Source organism: Melozone crissalis, unplaced genomic scaffold (genome assembly GCF_028551555.1).
Source record: "Melozone crissalis strain CALT ecotype California unplaced genomic scaffold, PUWL_Pcris_2 ptg000107l_1, whole genome shotgun sequence".
NCBI classification, from domain to species: Eukaryota; Metazoa; Chordata; class Aves; order Passeriformes; family Passerellidae; genus Melozone; species Melozone crissalis.
This window is the reverse complement of record NW_026535884.1, coordinates 1694315-1714670: the sequence shown is the minus strand read 5'-3', so window position 1 is coordinate 1714670 and position 20356 is coordinate 1694315. Positions and strand designations below refer to the sequence as shown.

The 20356-nt window shown below is 41.5% G+C and overlaps 3 protein-coding genes across 3 annotated transcripts; all 3 read right to left on the bottom strand.

The window, feature by feature from the left end:
* Positions 1-531: 531 nt before the first annotated feature.
* On the bottom strand, positions 532-6401 carry LOC128947551 (arylacetamide deacetylase-like 4). Its single transcript, XM_054291853.1, has 5 exons — positions 6317-6401; positions 5298-5410; positions 3885-4101; positions 2686-2749; positions 532-1306 (listed from the first exon to the last, which is right to left on the bottom strand). Exons 1-5 carry the CDS (start codon positions 6399-6401, stop codon positions 532-534), a joined length of 1254 nt encoding a protein of 417 aa, XP_054147828.1.
* A 383-nt stretch (positions 6402-6784) lies between these two features.
* LOC128947685 (arylacetamide deacetylase-like 3) lies at positions 6785-11246 on the bottom strand. Its single transcript, XM_054292070.1, has 4 exons — positions 11070-11246; positions 8721-8937; positions 8277-8340; positions 6785-7559 (listed from the first exon to the last, which is right to left on the bottom strand). The coding sequence occupies exons 1-4, from the start codon at positions 11244-11246 to the stop codon at positions 6785-6787; spliced, it is 1233 nt and encodes a 410-aa protein (XP_054148045.1).
* A 2275-nt stretch (positions 11247-13521) lies between these two features.
* On the bottom strand, positions 13522-18349 carry LOC128947684 (arylacetamide deacetylase-like 4). The gene is made up of 4 exons (XM_054292069.1): positions 18167-18349; positions 17589-17805; positions 14615-14678; positions 13522-14296 (listed from the first exon to the last, which is right to left on the bottom strand). Exons 1-4 carry the CDS (start codon positions 18347-18349, stop codon positions 13522-13524), a joined length of 1239 nt encoding a protein of 412 aa, XP_054148044.1.
* Between the last annotated feature and the right edge of the window lie 2007 nt (positions 18350-20356).

The following is a 20356-nucleotide window of genomic DNA, read 5'->3' as shown; positions in this document are numbered from 1 at the left end:
TTGCCCTGCTACTTTTGCAGCCATGGAATATTTGCTCAATCTCCTCACTGAGATCTTGATCCTTGCCTATTTGTCCAGAGTTTTCCCTCCCTCACTATCTACCCAGCTTATACTTTTTAGATAAATTAAGTCATGCTTTGGAGCTTATCAAATGGACATCACAAATAAGCTGGCTGTAGTGAATGACATTTAATCCAAATCATTTCCCATAGATTATTTGTATAGAAGTAAATAATTTAGTAATTAAAGACAAGGAATCAATCAGATGCCAATTTGAAAAAAAAAACCAGCATATAGGAAAATTGTACTGTCAAAAGATTGAACTGTCAGAAGTCTCACAAGGAAAAGATCTGTGTTAATTTGAAGTTCATGGATCTTAGAAATAGTATTTTACACATCAAAAGGTGTCACTTTCATGCAGTGCAGCACTACCTGAAGTGTGGTGTCACTTTCATGCAGTGCAGCACTACCTGAAGTGTGCGAGCCTAAGCAGAGTCATTAGTGGGAGAAGCATAATGAGGGAGAGTTCTTTTACAGGCCTTTTATAAATTCAACAACCCTGTCCAATCCCCTTTTCCCAGATGGAAATGACAAACCACAATAATCATAGAGGCTGATGATCCCATGGAATCCATCCTCAAGGTGGTACCAGGTCACTGGAACCCCATTGTCCTCCAGCCTCTTTTTGTACAACAAGCCATCGTCCCTCAGCACGTCGTACTCGCAGGTCAGGATGAAAGATTCTGGCAGCTGCTGGATAATTGTGTCTTCAGCCAGAAGTGGGCACAGCGTGGGCTCACGGAGTCTTTTCACTTTCTCAAAAAGTCCGGGCTTGAATTCAGAGGGCTTGTGTGGTTTGTAGCCTCTGACCTTAAATTCCTCAGGGATGATGTCTGGACTCACCCACTTTTGATACTGCAGCCTCATGTCTGGAGGAATATGAGAGCCCTCCAAGACCTCTTCCAGATTTGATGTGTCCCCTTGTACGTACTGCAAAGAATAGTAAACAGCTCGTTCCCGGAAGAGCAGAGGGACTCCCCGGTTCTGTTGGTAGGACGGTAAATTGAAGTCCAGGGCCTGCAGGCCTGGGTAGATGAGGATCTGAGCACGGAGCCTGGGCAGGTCTGACCTGCCTGCCAGGGTCTGGCTGACAGCAGCTGCCAGGTTGCCCCCAGCACTGTCCCCACAGACAGTGACGCGGGCAGGATCCACGCCGTAGTGCTGCAGGTGCTGCAGGAAGTGCTGGCTGGCGTTCAGACAGTCTTCGTAGGCAGCGGGGTATTTGTGCTCAGGGGCTAAACGGTACCTGGGACACAGACAGAGACAGCAAAAGGGTCATGGACATATTTCATGAAAAGTCCTTTTGCTAAGATCTTTTCTCCTGAGAAGCTGAGAAGCCTCAGAAATGAAATGCAAACAATAATTATCTGCTGCTGTGGAGTGCAACAGGTGCATCTTTGATTGGTCTCATGTAGTTGTTTTTAATTACTGGCCAATCACAGTCCAGCTGTATCAGACTCTCTGGTCAGTGACAAGATTTTATTATCATTCTATTTCTTTCCTTACTAGTCTTCTGATTAAATCCTCTCTTCTATTCTTTAAGTATAGTTTTAGTATATAATTTTCTTTTAATATAATATATATCATAAAACAATACGTAATAAGTAGTAAGTAGTAAGTAGTAAGTAGTAAGTAATAAGTAATAAGTAATAAACAATAAATAATAAAAATAAAATAATAAACCAGCCTTCTGAAACATAAAGTCGAGATTCTCATCTCTTCCCTCATCCTGAGACCCCTGTGAGCACCACCACACCAAAGTAACAGAAGGAAATGTCGTAAGTGTAAATACAAAATTTCTACAGCATCCTGGTTCTCCCTGTGTTGGACTAATTTTTCCCTCTGAAAAAAATCTCTTGAAGGTATTTTTATCTACTAAACATGTATTTGTCCAATGAGTAATCACAGAGAAGTGAGAGCCATGGGATGGGGCTGCAAGAACATAGCACGGTTAGGATATTCCCAGAGCAGCTCTGATCACAAATGAAGTGATGTACCTTCATTTTTTTCTTCTACTGTAGACTGCTTCTGGTTTGTGTAATAACTAATTTAATCAATTTAATCTCACTGTTACTTAGGATATTTCATTTCTATAATTATTTTTTCTTTATTTAAACAACTGGGACAGTTATATTTTTCAGTACTACTGGTATTGATAGTACTAATTAGTAGTATTATTACTTACTAGCATTTGATTCTCACTGTTAGAAAGCTCCTTGAAGTTCACAAGGTAATTACACCTATTTAAATGGTTCATCACCTTCCGAGTCAGTTTATTAGTCATTTCTCAACACACTGGAACTCTCTTCTGGAAAGCATTCCTTGGTTTTGTGTGCTGCCAGCATAGCTCTATGCTGGAACACACATGGACCTTACTGTGAGCTGTGTCTGCGCTGTTAGCTGATGGAGCAGGGACAGAAATGAAAAACAAGCAGCCCCCTTGAAATTCTGTCTGGACACCTGGGGTGCTGAGAAAATCATAGAAAATGCTGAGTTGCAAGGGACCCATGAGGATCATGGTGTCCATGTCCTGATGAGGAGCATTCTCACCACGTGCACATCCCTGCAGTGCTAGGGGTAACAAGAGGCAAAAAGGCTTCTCTGGGGCAGCTGGCTGTAACTCACCCCACAGACACCACCAGTGCGCCGCTTTCCTTGGCAATGTACTGGCAGATCCTTTCATGGGAATCTGAAACACATCAAAGGACGTTTTACTGCCCACAAATGGTCCAGCTCCCCTCATCCCTCTCCCCTCTCCCCCTGCTGCCTCCTCCCTTTGCAGGGCTGGATGGGAAAGCCCAGCCAGAGTTCAGCCTTCCAGCAGCTGGAGGTTATATAACTTTTCTATTACATTTTTAATTATTGTTTTAATTAATCATAACCAGCATATTAATTATAAGCAGTGTGCCAGTCTTAAGTCACTTTCAGGCAGCATGTAGCTAACTTTCTTTACACAGAACATTATTGTTGACTTGACTGGGAAAATCACTGAAACTTTTAAAAGTTTTGCCAAACTAACCCTGATATGCTTCAAAGAATAAAGCCTGGGAGAGAGTGTATTGCTGAAATTGGATACAAGAAGGGCAGAATTTATGGACGACAAGGACATTTCCTAGAAACCAGAATATAAAGCAGCAGCGAACAAAAGTGTGTTGGAAAGTCCCCACCAGAGGAAAAATACACTACAAAGACGAAAGAGGATAGAATACCAGTTAATGAAAGAGAATTAAGTAATTTATGATAAAGCAACGCCCGCCTGGCTAACAGGGACAGTGCCGGGGCGCTGAGGCAGCGGAGCCGAGCCCGGGCCGTGCCAAGCTGCAGCAGATCCAGACGAAGCAGCAGCTAACAAAAATATGTTGAAAAATCCCTGCCAGAGGAAAAATACACCAAGAAGACTAAGGAGGACAGAATACCAATTCATGAAAGAGAATTAAGTAATTTATGCTAAAGCAACGCCTGCCTGACTAACAGGAACAGCGCCGGGGTGCTGAGGCGGCGAGCCGGGCCCGGGGCCATACCTTGGCTGCAGCAGACCCAGCCGAAGAAGCAGCTAGCAAAAAATCCCTACCAGAGGAAATATACACTAAAAAGACTAAAGAGGATAAAATACCAATTCATGAAAGCGAATTAAGTAATTTAGAACAAACGAGCATCAATGTCTTTGCTTGCTAAAAGTATATAAACAGGTGGAAAAGTTCTGCATCAACGTCTGTGTGAAGGCCGGAATTCTGTCCGCCACAAACACGCGGTGTACGCTAAAGCAACGCCCGCCTGGCTAACAGGGACAGTGGGCCGGCAGCAGAGCGGGGCTGGGGCCGTACCGAGGCTGCAGCAGATCCAGCCGCCGCCGTGGAACAGCAGCACGGCGGGCCGAGGGTGCGCGGAGGGCCCGCGGGCCCGGTACAGCCGCACGGGCACCCGCCCGAGCCGCGCCTCCTCCTGCCGCACCCCCGGGGCCGGGGCCGGCCGCCGCCCGGAGAACACGAGGCGCTTGATGGCCAGGCTGCTGCACAGCTCTATCTTCTCAAAAATCCTGCCCTGTTGGGAGAAGGAGGACAGCCAGGGTGAGATGAGGGGAGACTGCACACGGACAGCCCTGAGGTGGCAGCCGGTGAGGGGGCACCAGGAGAAGGAAGAACCGTGTGAGGGGCAGCTGGTGAGGGGCAGCCGGTGAGGGGGCACCAGGAGAAGGAAGAACCGTGTGAGGGGCAGCTGGTGAGGGGCAGCCGGTGAGGGGGCACCAGGAGAAGGGAGAACCGTGTGAGGGGCAGCTGGTGAGGGGCACCTGGAGAAGGGCAGTTGGAAAGTCGCAACTGGTGAGGGGCAGATGGTGAGGGGCAGATGGTGAGGGGCACCAGGAGAAGGGAGAATGGTGTGAGAAGCAGCTGGTGAGGGGCACCAAGAGAAGGGAGAACGGTAAAAGGAGCAGCTGGTGAGGGGCACTGGGAGAAGGGCAGTTGGAGAGTGGCAACTGGTGAGGGGCAAATGGTGAAGGGCAAATGGTGAGGGGCACCAGGAGAAGAGAGAATGGTGTGAGGAGCAGCTGGTGAGGGGTAGCTGGTGAGGGGGCACCTGGAGAAGGGCAGTTGGTGAGGGACACTCATTGAAGGGACACCTAGTGAGGGGAATTGGTGATGGGGCTCCTGGAGAATGAAGGGAATTGGTGACGGGGCTCCTGGAGAGTGATGGGAATTGGTGAAGGGGCTCCTGCTGAGAGAGGCCTTGCCAGTGCTCCCAAGTGTCTCTCATCCCTCTAAGGATTCTGGGGTTTCTGTTTTTGTCTCCTTTAAAAGCATCCAGTCTCCCATTACTGCTGCTTCCATTGCCCAGCCTCCCATGTTGCTGGAAAGCCCCAAGAATGGCCTAAAAACATCATGTGTGCTTAGCTAAAGTGGAAATCAAAGCAATCTCACTTTTTATAAATATTTAATTTCAAATTTAATTAGGGAAGCTCAGCTGATAAAGCTTGGGCTCTAATGGTTGACTTAATCCTTATGTAATAGGGAAAATCTGACTGAGGTCTAATAGAAATGATTTTCCAAACACTCTGCTCTCAAGTCAGCCTCCCAGAAGAGAAAAGCCATCCTTTAAGCCTTGATAGAGCTGGCAGGATTCTGATATTTACATGTAGAGTGAAATTAACATCTAACAACATCTAACAACTAATTTCATTCACGTAGAATGAAATTAACATCTAACAACTTTCTCGCAGAAGTTGCAGCAGAGTTACTCACCAGAGTAGATGTAAAAATCAAAACAGCAACAATAAGTCGAAGTTTTCCGGGATTGTTCACTCCAGGAGGGATGCTGCAATTGGCATACTCAGTTTGAATTGTTCTTATGATTGCTGATATGAATGAAGCAACAAGAATCACCAGCAGTATCACTGGCACCAGATAAAAAAATGCCATTTCAAGAATCCAGAGGTGAAGTGTCTTCACACCGATCTTTGGCTTTTTCAGGTAACAGCAAGGCCTGGAGCAGTCCCAGTTGCAAGAGATCTCTCAGGTGTTGCTCACTTTAAAGTCCTTGGAAATGTTTTGCAATGTGCCAGCAGGTATCACATTGGAGAAGAGTCAATGTGTTTAATTTCCTGTTTATCTTTATGGTAATTGTGGGACTGATAAAGGGTCTGGTATTAAATACGGAACTATTGGATTGCGGAAGATAACAGTGAGTGCTCAGAGGCCGCAGCTGATTCCTGAATGAAGTTCTAGTCTATGACAGAGAGGCAGTGAATGTGGGGATTAAAATATCCCTTGCAGCTGATCTGCAGCCAGGACATTTGCTTCCTGCATCATGGGCATGCTTTACATGGTTTGGAATATGTTCCTTTAACAGGGACTTCTAGAAAAGAAAATGGGAAGAAGGGAGGGTTGGGGGCCAAAAGGTAAGTAACAGGCTCTGCAAAAGTGAATGCATCACTCCTATTTTGTTGTTAGATTATTTGGGGCTTGAAGCAGCCTTGGCTAGAGCAGGTGTCCCTTTGGAATGAGATGGGTTTAAAGTTCCTTCCTACCCAAACCATTATGTGATTCTAGGAATCTATTCAAGCACAAGTTTTTCAGCATACACAAGAACAATTTTTTCAGCTGGTGATTTTTGTATGTTTGATAAACACAAGAAAACACTTAAAGCATTTTCCCCATTGTAATTTAAACAAAGCTGTCAATAGAGTATTTCTGTTGGGAACAGTTACATTTCTAAAAGTCAAGTTAACTAATGTGACTTCATTTTTTTGAGTATAAAATACCGATTACATAGCCAACAGACATCTTCTTCAAATTTGGCCTGTTAAACTCAGGTGCTACGAGTAGCAGAGAGTACAGGCTGGGCATTATAGCACTGTAGTGTCAGTGTCTTTCTCCTTTGCCAAAACACACACTTCTAGGAAGTATGAAATCATTGACTGTAATTGAATAAAACAGGTCAGAGCAGATGTTGGCTTAAAAGATTTTACTGCATCTTTTATATGTACTGAGAGAGCAGCTCTTGTACTGGACAAGTGTCTAGTCCAAACAGATGATTAAAATAGGCAGACTGCACATGGACTACTTCAAACAGCACTAAAAGAAATTATTCTTGAAATGTCTTTTATGGTGATCACACTGTCGTAAATGCCTATTAAAAAATTGTCATATATGAACATCTTATATGGAATTTAGAAGCATAAAAGACCACAGAAATTTGGCGGTTCTTGCAGAAATAAAGAAAAATGTTGCTATAAGCTTCTTAGAAAATTCACAATGCTGTCAAGGCCCCTTTTTCTAGCTGGAAATGACAACCAGCCACTATTAAATGAGTTTATTATCCCATGGAATCCATCCTCAAGGTGGTACCAGGTCACTGGAACCCCATTGTCCTCCAGCCTCTTCTTGTACAACAAGCCATCGTCCCTCAGCACGTCGTACTCGCAGGTCAGGATGAAAGATTCTGGCAGCTGCTGGATAATTGTGTCTTCAGCCAGAAGTGGGCACAGCGTGGGCTCACAGAATCTCTTCACTGTCTCATAAACTTCAGTTGTGCAGTCAAGTAGCACACGTGGTTTGTAGCCTCTGACCTTAAATTCCTCAGGGATGTTGTCTGGACTCACCCACTTTTGATACTTTAATTTAATATCTGGAGGAATATGGGAACCCTCCAAGACCTCTTCCAGTTTTGTTGCACTTCCATTCAGATACTGCAACATGTAGAAAGCAGCTCGCTCCCGGAAGAGCAGAGGGACTCCCCGGTTCTGTTGGTAGGACGGTAAATTGAAGTCCAGGGCCTGCAGGCCTGGGTAGATGAGGATCTGAGCACGGAGCCTGGGCAGGTCTGACCTGCCTGCCAGGGTCTGGCTGACAGCAGCTGCCAGGTTGCCCCCAGCACTGTCCCCACAGACAGTGACGCGGGCAGGATCCACGCCGTAGTGCTGCAGGTGCTGCAGGAAGTGCTGGCTGGCGCTCAGACAGTCTTCGTAGGCAGCGGGGTATTTGTGCTCAGGGGCCAAACGGTACCTGGGACACACAGACAAGTGTAACAGAAAGAAATATGACTTTTAAATGTATTGCTAAAGTCCTGGTTCCTGCAACCAGGAACACTGTGATTTCTACAGGGTTTTACTTGTCTCCTCTCCATAGGATTACCATCAATAAGATGAGGTGGTGCAGATTATTTTTTTATGATATAATCTGTTTATGATGTCTCTTAGGTCTTTAACAACAAATGTAGGTTTTATTGACAATCATTTAGTTACTTTCTGCTTCAGTTTTTCATGGGTTGGACACAAATGACTTCTGATTTGTATCTTTGTTACATATCCTATTATTCCGAACCATTATGCCAGTATTTTGATCATGTATTAGAATGTCATTCACACTGTGCTTCTCTAAGCATCAAGCAAGCCTTCCTTGAATAAGTGTTAAGCAGATCACATAGCTTACAATCTATTCACAATCAGTTTTGAGTTTGGAACTTGAAAATATTCATTCAAAACTTCATTTTCCAGCTAGATATCCCAAAGTGTAATTTGTGATGTAATCAGACAGTGAAAACAGCACAAGTTGAGTCTTCAGTGTCTCCAAGCAACAGCAAATGAAGTTGTAAATCACATACTTGAGAAGTCCCACAAAGACATTTCTCTGAGTAAGATTGTTGCTGTGACTGAGGGGACAGGAGGTGATATTTACACTATAGGAAATCATCTCTCAGAATCAGCATGTGCAAAGACTCACCCCACAGATACAACCACAGACTCACTTTCTCTGGCAATAAAGCGGCACAGCTCTTCGTGGGTCTCTGAAAGAGATTTGGTGGGGTTGGGGTTTGGGTTTTTGTTGGGGTGCATTTTCTCTCCAGAGAAGAGATGTTATCTATTGGAGAAATCAAAGAATTGCAAGAAGGAAATGGTCTCTACTTTTCCCTGCTGCTTCCTGCAAAGGTCCTCAGTTCTTTTGTACCTCCTCATCTTCCTATTTCAGTATTTTTTCCCCTTATGTCATTGTCCTGTAAGAAAAATGTGATCCACAGCAGATGCCTTCTTCTGGCAGCAAGAATTATGAGTTTGAACCTATGGTTACATTCAAAGTTTGCAACTGCTACAGATCAAGAAACAACCAACTTTACTTTTTATGAAGTATGTATTTCTTTAACTGAAATATTTCTGGTAGATATCTTACCAAGACTTCCAAATACCCATCCTCCTCCATGAAAAAATATAACTCCTCTCCTTTGGCTGGCAGATGGAGCCTTAGGCTGGTAAATCCTTACAGGCACTTTGTCAAACCACAGATCCTTGATGAAGAGCTTTGGGTCTGCCCTCAGAGTTTTTCTTCCTTGCATGTACCTCACAAAGCTCACCTGAGTGCAGATGCCAAAGTTTTCCAGAATCTTTCCCTGTTCAAAGGCAAAGAGAACAGAGAGCTCACTCAGGAAACCCTGTGATTTCCAAAGGAAAGGAACTGTGTGGACAGTGAACTCACAGTGCCTAAGTCATGTGTTTTTAGGGCAGTAGTAAACTAATGGAGTAGTTGTACAGGTATAGGAGAAAACTGAACAAGTAACAGCAGCATCAGGAGGTGTTAAGAGAGAGTTACATGAATGAAAAGCAGAACCTCAAACAATGCAACATTAACAGACTGGGGAGATAGGATCCTCTGCTTCCTCAGCAGGTCCTTTACCTAACATTGAAAGCAAGTTTGGTTTTCTATCCTCCCCCCTCCAAATGATGTGGAAACACAGCAAAAGATGATAATTCTGGTGCTGATTTTCATGGTACAGACACTTGCCCGAAGTAGAGTTGACTAAGTTAAGAGTATGTTTGATAATTGCTTTTTCCTAAGCCTCACTGATGTGTGCCATGCATTGACAAGAAGATCCTGACATATTTAGTAGGGATGAACTTCTGTTAATTCTCTGTGCCACAGGGATACTCATGCCAGGTACCAGAAAATGAATACAAATCAGAGCTAGTGCTCCAACAGAACTTTGCATAAATAAAAGAAAAGGCATATCCTCTGTTTCAACATGCATTGTTCGGCCATGCCAGTCAGTACTTTGGTCCTTAGGAATATCTGGATCAAGTTCATATTACTCAAGATTCTGTTATGAATGTTTCTTATTAGCCAGCTACACTTGCATGAATTGTCAGTAGTGTCATAACTCTCAATATATTTATCTACAAAAGGCCTTATTTTTCAGTGATTCCAGGTATTTTTAATATTCTCCATGCCTGATCTTGAGGAAAGATTTAACGAACAAACTTAAGACATTTTGCAATGTATTGATTTTAATTTTTTACAGAAACTAGTCTTAGTGTCTCCAGCTGTATGATAAAATGATCTATTCTTTTGTATTTGCTATTTTCCAAGCAGGAATGGAACAATACCAAGGATATTTTAACTTTTATATTCAACTTGTTTGTTTTCTTTCACCCTGTGATGCTTACATTGCAGCATTCAGTGCTGGTTTATGGTGGGCAGTGGATTGATGATTAAAAGAGAACTGGCTTTTCCAGCTGCCTAAGTGATATAATCTCTTTCTAATTACAAGTTCTGTGCAGCCAAAACATTAGAATATATACATCTAGAATTATTTACTATGATTGACCATAATCTAGAATATTTATGACAGAGAAATTTTTCCTCTTTGTTTTCCTTTTTAAATTTTAAATAGCTTGTATCTCTTTGCAGATATTCCATTACATTAATTTAGTAAATATATGCACAACCTCTGTTACCTCCTGTCTGATGCCATGTCTCATCAGAGCATCACCAATCATTACACAGAAGTACCTGTGATTCAGTGAGCTCCTCTGTCAGCAGAGCTCACCAGATGTTGAGTGCTGCTCTTGGAGACTGATTACCTTCCCACACATTTTACAAGCTGATTCACCTGGAGAAGCTGGGCTGGTCAGAGCCCCTCATTCCCATCAGATAATCCTGCTTAGTTGCTGCAGGAGTTATATAAATGTGCTTTGGGCAGAAGAATTCCTTCAGCTCCTCTTGGGCAATGTTACCTAATTTTGTCACTTGTGTGACAGAAACTTTTCCTTCCCAAGGCCAATTCTGAAATGTTCAGCTTCTCACTTCATATTCAAAATTAATACAGAATTCTCATCCTCATGCCCACGAAAAGCTTGAAAGCACAGTCCAGAGACATCTGGTATAGTCTTAGCCAAGAATGGAAATACAAATGATCCAACACAGATAAACATTATAAATCAAATGATTGCTAGGTCAGCTGGAGTCAGGGCAGAAGCACAGTGAGATTTTCACACACTTGTGTTAGGGCAGCATTTAGGTACCGCCTCAGATAGAGCTGGGCAGGACTGGATTACAGCAGTGCAGTGTCAGAAGTCTGGCAAAAGTTTCTTTAGCAACACTCAGCTCAATAAAACATGCAGCATGACAGCAGTGCCCTGCTCTGCTCTCCAGAACATAATTCCATGCAGGTTTCTAGCACAGTAGTAAGTTTAAAATCTACGGGTTCTCTGTTTTTCCCCCAAAAATCACCCCAGGTTCACTTACCACCACAGCTGTGCATATTAAACTTATATGAATGATCCGGAGCTTTGCAGGCTGAGTCACTCCAGGAGGAATTTCTGAGTTGGAAAAATCAAAATTAATTGCCCCTATGACCAACAATATAAATGCAGCAAGAAAACCAGCTAAGAATAACACCAGCACTGTGAGTACAACTGCCATTATGCTGAACTGCAGGGATCTGAGATGTCTTTGATTTGACTTTCCAATATATATTTGTCTTGTTACTTCCTGATTCTTTCTTAATCTTCCTGATTCTTTGTTTGCTCCAGTAAAAACCTTTCTCCTCCCTTTCACAAATACATTAGCAGGTTATCTTTCCCTCTCCCACTTTCTTTCCCCCCCCCCCTGTTATCTCACAAAAGATAAGTTGGCCAAAGTCCTTGATTTGTCAGTAGATCTATGCCAGCAGCGTTTTGGATTTTTTTCAAGAAACCAGTGCTTAACTGGGAGAAAAGTGTTAGGAATGAACGCATTAGTATTAAATTAGTTGGAGGTGGAAAATGGACAGAGGTAATTTGTGTACTTTGAGATTGTGGCACTATAAAACACCCATCTGGAGAGTTTCCTCATGAGTGGGAACCTGCATGGGATGATTGTCCCTCAAAAGGGCCAAAGGGGTTGTCACCAGTGCTCTTTGGAAAGATGCATTAGAAAATTCTGTCAATACCCAAATCTCAGTTCTTTTTAGTATTTGTGCTTTCTTCTAACAGAAGAATATTCTTTTAAAAAGCCACAGGAGGTTGACTTTAGCTTCATAATTAGGTGACCCTCCTGCAGGTAACTTTCAGTAACTCTACATGCAACAAATACAGCTGAGAACGACTTAAGATAACCAGTGATTAAAGAGTTCTGAATCAAACTGCTTTATCTTGCTCTTGCTGAGGAGTAGGATTGTGCTAATGTGGAGGAGGTGTATTTTAAATGATGCAAATAAATTAATCGTGAATCTAAGCCTGCAACTCTTCAAACAACTAGGTTGTCAGAACATTTAAATTGCAAATTCATGGGAAAAGAAAAGAGGTAAAAAATCTAAACTTATTAGGTAGCAATGTGGGAACTTGGGTGTTTTTTTTATTTGTTGTTGTAAAGTCAAATTATAAGTGATGGGGGAAAGTACCATGTTATTTTAGTTACAAAACTTTATAAAAATTTAGTTTCATATTGTTTCTCTAGTGGGAAGGTGAGTGTTTTTAATAGGGCGCATGGTTATCATAAAATAAATAAAATATTCTGAAGTAGAAGAAAATCTTGTTTCAAAAATCAGCAAAAGCCCAAATTTGAAAAAAAAACCCCAGTCCATCCAGCAGTGTCTGTGGATTTTCAGTTTGTATTGTGTTTTCACAGTGGTGTGGTTATGTCCAGTTTTTTGGTAGGTTAATTACTGACCACATCATAGATGTGACCAGGTAAAAGCAGCAGGATTGTGGTCTCTGCCTGTCTGTGTTGTGTTCTTCCTTTCACCACAGGAGGGGTGTTTCAATTGTGTTCATCAGTCAGTATGTGTTTAGCAAATGGAACTCTCACTCTTACAACAGAAATATTTGCAGTCCAGGTTTTTTATTTTGTTGTTGTTGAAAGCATCACAGAATCACCATAACATTACAGTGATAATATAGATAAAATTGTGCTTCTCTGCCTTCTTTACGTGATTTTCAGATTTTTTTCAACACAGCAGAATAGGTAGCCTTGAGCATAAGATAATCTTGAAAGAAAAAAAGGATTATGGAAAAGTCTCATCTCTGCACTTCTCTGACATCCACACACTCATTGAAGTTCAGAGATTCCAGTTTGAGAATGAAGTTCCAAAATGAAACATCATTTCTCAGATCCCAAACAAAATCAAACTCATGCTAGTGGCAGTTTAGGATTTCTGCTCCAGACAGGAGCCTTCCTTTTTGACTTCCCTATTTCTGGAGCAGTGTAGTTTTTGTAGAAACTAAACCTGGAAATTAAATTCATGGCTGCAATTTCAGTGTCTGCTGTAAGACTTCATAGTAGCTGAGTTCTCCATCTGATACCATCAACACCTCTGTCTGTCACAGGGCCAAAGCAGACCTCAGTTGTTGTCTTCAGCATTTCTGGGCTGTTGAAGTATCTTCATGGAGATTCTTGTCTCTTGCCTTCAGTGTGTGCCAGCCATGCAAAGATACTGGAATTGCTGTAGTTTTAGTCAAACAGGATGCATTGACCTTTTCATGTTGGTCTTATTGGTGTGTTTTTACAAGAATATTTTCTAGAATGCTTATTATTATTATTTGAACTAGAAAATTCAAATAATCTTAACATTTGTTTGAGAGTTACTACAGAAGCAGAAATCAGAAACTACAAAATGCAGTCAAAATCCAAACCATAAATGAAAGGTGTTTATATCCCTTGCCAAGTATAAATTCATAGAGATACTGCATGGCTTGCATCTTTCTTCTGAAAAATACTTCTATAAACTGTTTATATAATTCACAATACTGTCCATTATCTTATTTGCAGATAAAAAGGAAAAAATCCCATAGCCAAAAAAGGCTAAAATTCCATGGAAGCCATTCTCACAATGATACCAGGTCACTCGAACACCATTTTCCTCTAGTCTCCTCTTGTATAACAGACCATCATCCCTCAAGACATCAAACTCACAGGTCACAATCAAGGACTCAGGGAGCTGGCAAATAATGGAATCTTCAGCTAATAGTGGGGAAAATGTCATTGCTAAAATTTCTTTGATAGCTTCATGGACTTCAGGTTTATATGATGCAGGTTTGGTTGGTACATAGCCTCTAACCTTAAATTCATCAGGAATAAGGTCAGCACTTACCCATTTCTTATACTGGTGTCTCATACTATCAGGAACATGGCTGTTTTGTAGAACCTCTTTCCAAAATGTGGGTTTTTTGTTAAGGTAACGAAAACAGAAGTAGATGATCATCTTCCGTGACAATATGGGGACAAAAGCATTCTGCTGGTAGGAGGGCAAGTGGAAATCCAGCCCCTGGAGGCCTGGGTAAAGCAGCACCTGAGCACGTACTTTTGGCAGATCTCTGTCATTCAGCAGTATTTGGCAAATAACTGTGGCAAAATTAGCCCCACAGCTGTCACCACTAAGGATGATGAGACCAGGATCCACGTGGTACTCTTCCAAATTCCTCATGAAGTATAAGGTGGCATTGAGACAGTCAAAATATTGCCCTGGGTAGGGATGTTCAGGAGCCAAACGGTACCTGCAATGGCAAAGTGGGGTTACTAACATTCAATTTGTGTTGTTTGCAGTTGCTGTGGTAATTATACAGACTTTTTTTTGTTTTTAATTTTAAAGATTATATTTGGGTTTAACTAATATGGATTGGAAGGCCAAACTAATGATGCTACAGCTATTTTAGAATACTTTGCCTACAAGCACATTTCTAAATTAAATGAAAGGTTTAAGTGAAAAATAGGGATATGATCTAAAGCAGTAAATATTTTCAGCATATTTTTCAGAAGATTTTCAACTGAGAGCTGTATTCCCATAAATACTTCTATGGCAAAATTGCACTTACCCAACAGACACAACCACTGAGTTGCATTTTTTGGCCATATAGCGGCATACTCTTTCAAAGGCTCCTAGAGAGAAAGTTCAGCAGAAATGATGATTTGAAAATCAAATATCCTTTAGAAAAGAAAATACAGATCCCTGAACATGTGCTATGTGGAAGGCACTGCAAGATGATAAGGAGCTCATGCTATGGAACGTGATCTTTACACATTAATACAGTTTCTGTTGGCCAGTGGCTCTCAGGGCATCACACAAGCTTGTAAGGATGCTGATACTGAGGAAACCCAGAAATCTGTCTGGTATGGTCTCACATCTCACTTAGTGGTCAACAAAAGGAGAGTGTAAGCTGAGGACAAACAGGAATAAGGAGCATACAGGAATTTGAGGCTCAGGGTGCTCCTTTGAGACCCAATGCCCTTGATAAGTATTTATTCTGTGAATTACCCAAACCACTTGTTAAGCCCATGATTTTAACCTTAACTATAACAGCTTTGTGCAAGAAGGAGCTCTCTCACTTGCTTACAAAGGTGTGAGGAGCCATTTCTAGTTGCTCCTTTTGTACCTGGCACTCACTGCTTCCACATGGTGGAATTCTTGTACTGTAAGAAATGGTGGATAAATCCTTCCCTGTTTAACTTCTCTTGCTTCTCATGATTTTGTAGTCACTTCATGTATCTGTCTTTATGCACCTTTTGCAGCCTGAAGAGTCATAATTCATTCACATATTCTCTGCCCAGAAGCACTTTCCTCACCTAGGCAGCCTCTCCAAGTCCTTCCAGTACTTCTTTATCATTTTTGAGGAGTGGGAAGCAGAACTGTAAGCTCTATACTGTATTTAGATATACCATGGATTTATTACAGTGGCATAAAAAAGTTTCCTGTTTTGTCTTTCCTTTCCTACTAATAATTGCTAGCATTTTGTTTGCTTTTTGGCTGCTACTGTGCACTATGTCAACAATATCAGGTAACTTCCTACCATAACTACCAAGAGCTCCTTCCTGCTCCTGCTTGGAGTCTGTTGCTTCATTTATAAGATCAGAATGCTCTGTTCATCTGCTTGACTTTTCTACATGCCATTTCTCCTGTCATTTTATTCTCTGATCCTCTGCTGTCATAAAGACATTCTGCAGTTTTTCAGCCATCCATTTATGACCCTCAGAGGATTTAATACCACATCACCCTGTTTGAATAAATCGATTGAATACATTGATTATCACTGCTCCCAGTACAGATCTCCTTATGGGAATCTCACAGGAACTTCCCATAACCCATCTTTTTTCTGTCTTTCAATCAGCTGTAATCCAAATTAAAGACCTTCCCTCTTGTGTCATGGGTGTGTAGCCTCTTTAGGAGACTCTTCTGGAAATCAAAGTGGGTTTTAGTAACTCAGTCTCCTTTATTCATGTATTTGCTGACTTAAAAAAAACTTAAATTGATGAAACTGATTAAGAGTGGGTTTAGATTAGAAATTAGGAAGAAATTCTTCACTGTGAGGGTTGTGAGGCCCTGGCACAGGATGCCCAGAGCAGCTGTGGCTGCCCCATCCCTGGAAATGTTCAAGGCCAGGTAGGACAGGGCTTGGAGCAGCCTGGGATAGCAGGTGTCCCTGCCCATGGTGGGGACCTGGAATGAGACTTAAGGTCCCTTCCACCCAAACTATTCAACAATTCTAGGATTTGAGAAGTATGACATGCATTTGAGGAATAAGCCGTAGTTATCTGTCCACTGATTCTTTTCAGTGTAGCATCTTAATTTGCTGGTTGCAGACTTCAGGCTTGCTAGGCTGGGGATTCCCAAAGGCCTTCTGAAAGCTTGTCATCATTGTTGTTTTCCTGTTATCAAACACCAAAAGGAATTGAAGCCAAAGGTCAGGTCCCACTCTCTGTGTACAGCTATGGCTGTTACATCAAGCCATGCCACGTGAGCAGGGACTCACTGTGCAACTTGTGGTGTGTTTTATCCTTCCAGTGAGAGGAATTCACCTGCCGCTGAGATCACAGAGAGCCTGCCATCCCTGGAGTCCTCACTGCCACCCAGACTAGCTCTAGACACGAGCCTGGCATTCCCCCCAGGCTCCTGTGCCCTGAGTACAGCAGGGTGGGTTATCTGTGCAGAGGGGAACCCATGGCACAGGAGTTATGTTGTGATTCCTAAATGGGGCTGAAGGATGCCAGGAAATTCAAGTCTGCCCAGTATAGTGCAGACCTAGCCTTGGAAACAATAAAGGATTCAAACCCCTCAAATTGCACTGCCTGACCCCTGGAATGAAGTTCAGATTTCGATGTTAGGTGCCTTGGCTTGCAGAGAAGGCACTTGGAGCCTTAGCAGCTCAGAAGGAGATGCAGAGCACTCAGGGAGCTGAACTCCCAGCTGCTGAGACAAAGGCTGTCTCCCTTTCTGGAAAAGAAATCAAGTATCCTGTGCCATGTCACCACAAAAATCAAACTTCCCCAAATTGCTCCTTCGTTATTTATATTTTCCTTCATTTGGATTCCTTCTTTGCATGAATGGAAATTTATTTACAGATTTTTTAAAATTTATTTAAATCTTTCCTTGGACCCATATAATATATTTTGTGTAAGATAGGGTAGTCTTAGTAGAGCAGCATCCCTCACTGAGAGCTGAGAGCAGGGTGAGGGAGGAAATTCTTCAGATGGGTGTTTCATTGTGCCACAAACTCAAAGCACACAAATGCCCTCTGTCCATTTTCCACCTCCAACTAATTTAATACTAATGCTGTTCATTCATAACACTCTTCTCTCAGCTAAGCACTGGTTTCTGGATCTCTTCCCCAAAGGAAGCAGAGATGGGACTCTCTTTAACACAATACTATTCATTCCACAAATACTTTCCAGTTTGTGCTGAGCAAAGACTGATGACACTGAGAAGGACAGGGCAGACATTGACTGACACATGCCTGAAGCAAAAATGTAAAGGTTTGGATTTGACTTGAAAAATAAAACTTGCCCATTTCTTACTAATACTCCCAAATGTGCCAGCGCCTCCATGAAAATAGAGAATTCCTCTTCTTTTGCCAGTGGGTGGGCTTTTGGGCTGATAAATCCTCAAGGGTACCTCATCTACTGTGAGATCTTTGATAAGCAGTTTGGAATCTCTCCATGGAGGAATCCCATTGACCGCTGCTCGCAGTATGGTTAAATCATTGCAGATCCCCAGCTTCTCCAAAATCTTTCCCTGTTGAAAAGAAAGAATTTGGAAGAAGAGGAGTAACGTGCTCTGAGCAGTACATTATTCTATGTACATGCAGTTCAATATGTACAGGGTACATCTAGGTATTTGTTTTAAATTTCATATAAAACAGCAGAAAGTGGCTGCAGTTTGACTGAAAAATCTAAAGAAGCTTTTAAGATTAGTAATATTAATTTTATGAGATAATTTACCATGTTTTGGATTCATATATCAATGCTTACAGGCTTCAGGAATATGAATTATTTGGTTTTTTTTTTTTTTCCCCTCAAGTAATACATTTTCCTCCTGCTCCCAAATATCCTACCTAAGCAAAAGTGAAATCCCTAGGTTAAGAAATTCAACTTACCGTGACCATGGTCGTGATCATCAAGGAGTGGAAAACTCGAAGCTTTAGAGGTTGCTCAATTCCAGGTGGCACTTCTGTGTTGAAAAAATCATATAATACAACTCCCCAAAACAGTGCTGGTACTAAAACAGGAGAAATAAAAAACATTCCTATAATTGCCAAAGTTGTATAAACAGATGCCATTTCACTTCAAAACAGGAGTGAATGCTATGAAACTGGGTTAAGCCCTGTTTTCAAGTACATCTAAGGTGTCTTCACAGAAGACTGAGTGCTCACTTCATATGCAGAAATTAAATGTTTATTAATGTTGCAATGCAATGTAATGCAATTTTCTCCACCCTTCTTTTGCTAATGATATTATTCACAACACTTGGGTACTTTCTTTATACCCTTTTCAAAAGGTAGGATTCAAACTGTATGGAAGTGATTAATATGATGAGCTTTTCACTAATAAGGAGAAATTATTATTCAGAGGGGCCTTGATTTGGAGATGGTCTTTTTGGTTTGTAGTGGATTCATTTTGGATGGACATTGTTAAATTTTAGTGATGTGGGGCTACCTGGATTTGTCATCAAAGCATATATACACTTCTCTGAGAAGAAAAATACTCAAATACAAATACAAAAAGTTTTAAAAAAACTTTTTCATAGGGGAATGACACACTCATGGTTTAATTTTTGTTTAAATAAGAGTATATTTGCTCTGTGTTCAAAATCAGTGCAAGCCTGAATGTACACAAAGGTCTCTCCAGACACTTGAGAGTCTGTTTGTGGATTGAAGCCACTGTTGCTGCTGGTAAAAGCTTTTTAGCAATTAATCCTCAGAGTTTCATGTTCACTGTAATTCTTGTTTGCAGTTCAGTGTAGAGGCATTATGAATACATATGTATTGGTGAGGGATTGGTAACAGTTGGTGGCACTTGTTTGGTGAAGTAATTTTTCTGGTTTGTGTTTTTCTTATTAGAATTATGTTTTCTACACAATTTAAAATTTACAGCTGCCAAACATTTTGTGTCCTTGGCTTTTAAAGTGGAATTTCAGTCTGAAAACTGAATTAGTCTTTAGTTTCATTAGCACAATATTTAAATCAAAGCAACACTGACAGCTGATTTGCACAACATTGGCTTGTGAAGGTAAGGATGTGTGGGATGAAGCAATGTCATAAATTTGTGCCAAGGTTTGTGAAATAGGGAGATCATTAGAGCCTTTTCTGGGCTGAGATTGGCTGATTTGGAGCATTTTCCTTCTACATAGCACAAATTTAGGATACAAGTAGTTAAAATGTTAGACTGCAGAGTATTGAAGCCAAAGCCAGATGCCCATGGCCAGTGCTCAGCTTGTCCTGAGCTCATCAGATGTTCTCCACAGGGCTCTGCAGCACAGCTGGGGCAGCCCAGTGGTGTTTGTGGTCGTTAGTTCTAGAAATGTTTCCCTGTAGTGTGATATTATGGCACAGCCTCTGGGGATTGGGCTTTGTTTTGCCATATATTCCTGTAAGAACAGCACGGTTTACCTAAGTGCTTATTTCTGATGTCTGTGCCATCAGTCAGAATATCCTGAAGTAAATTCTCACATGGATATCAGCTCTGAATCTTGTATTTCAGCATTCTTGATGATTTCTTATATTTGAATCCTCAGAGGAAGCAATTTCTGTGCTTTCTAAAGAACCTTTAATCAAGAATAAAATAATTCTTAAAGGTACTTAGTACTTCAGTGGCAGTAAATGAAACTTGTAAAGGTGACAAAAGGCAATTAAACACCTGCTATTTAAGTGATCAGATTATGAAAGCCTTATACCAAAGAGCACATGTCTGTCTGCTGTTACCTCTATGAGCTCTTGCTGACACTGTTTTGACACAAGATTTCTTCTCCTATTCAGTGAGTCAGTAATTAATCAGCTTTAATCAAAACCAAAACACCTCACACATGCCACCTCTGTTTTGAAACCTTGATGGACCTGATAGAGTAGGAGGAAAAATTGCTTTACTGTCTTTTTACTTAAAAATAAATTTACAAAGGGACAGTTTGGAGTTTTTTGTTCATTTGGTTTTTGTTGTTAGGCCCTGGCAGTTATTTACAGAATCTCTTGTACAATTATGACAATCTGAGCAAAAATCTTTCAGTTCTGCATTACAGCCTTTCTGTTGTTAAAGAAATGTTGGTGAACCAATGTTTCAAAATAATATCCTAA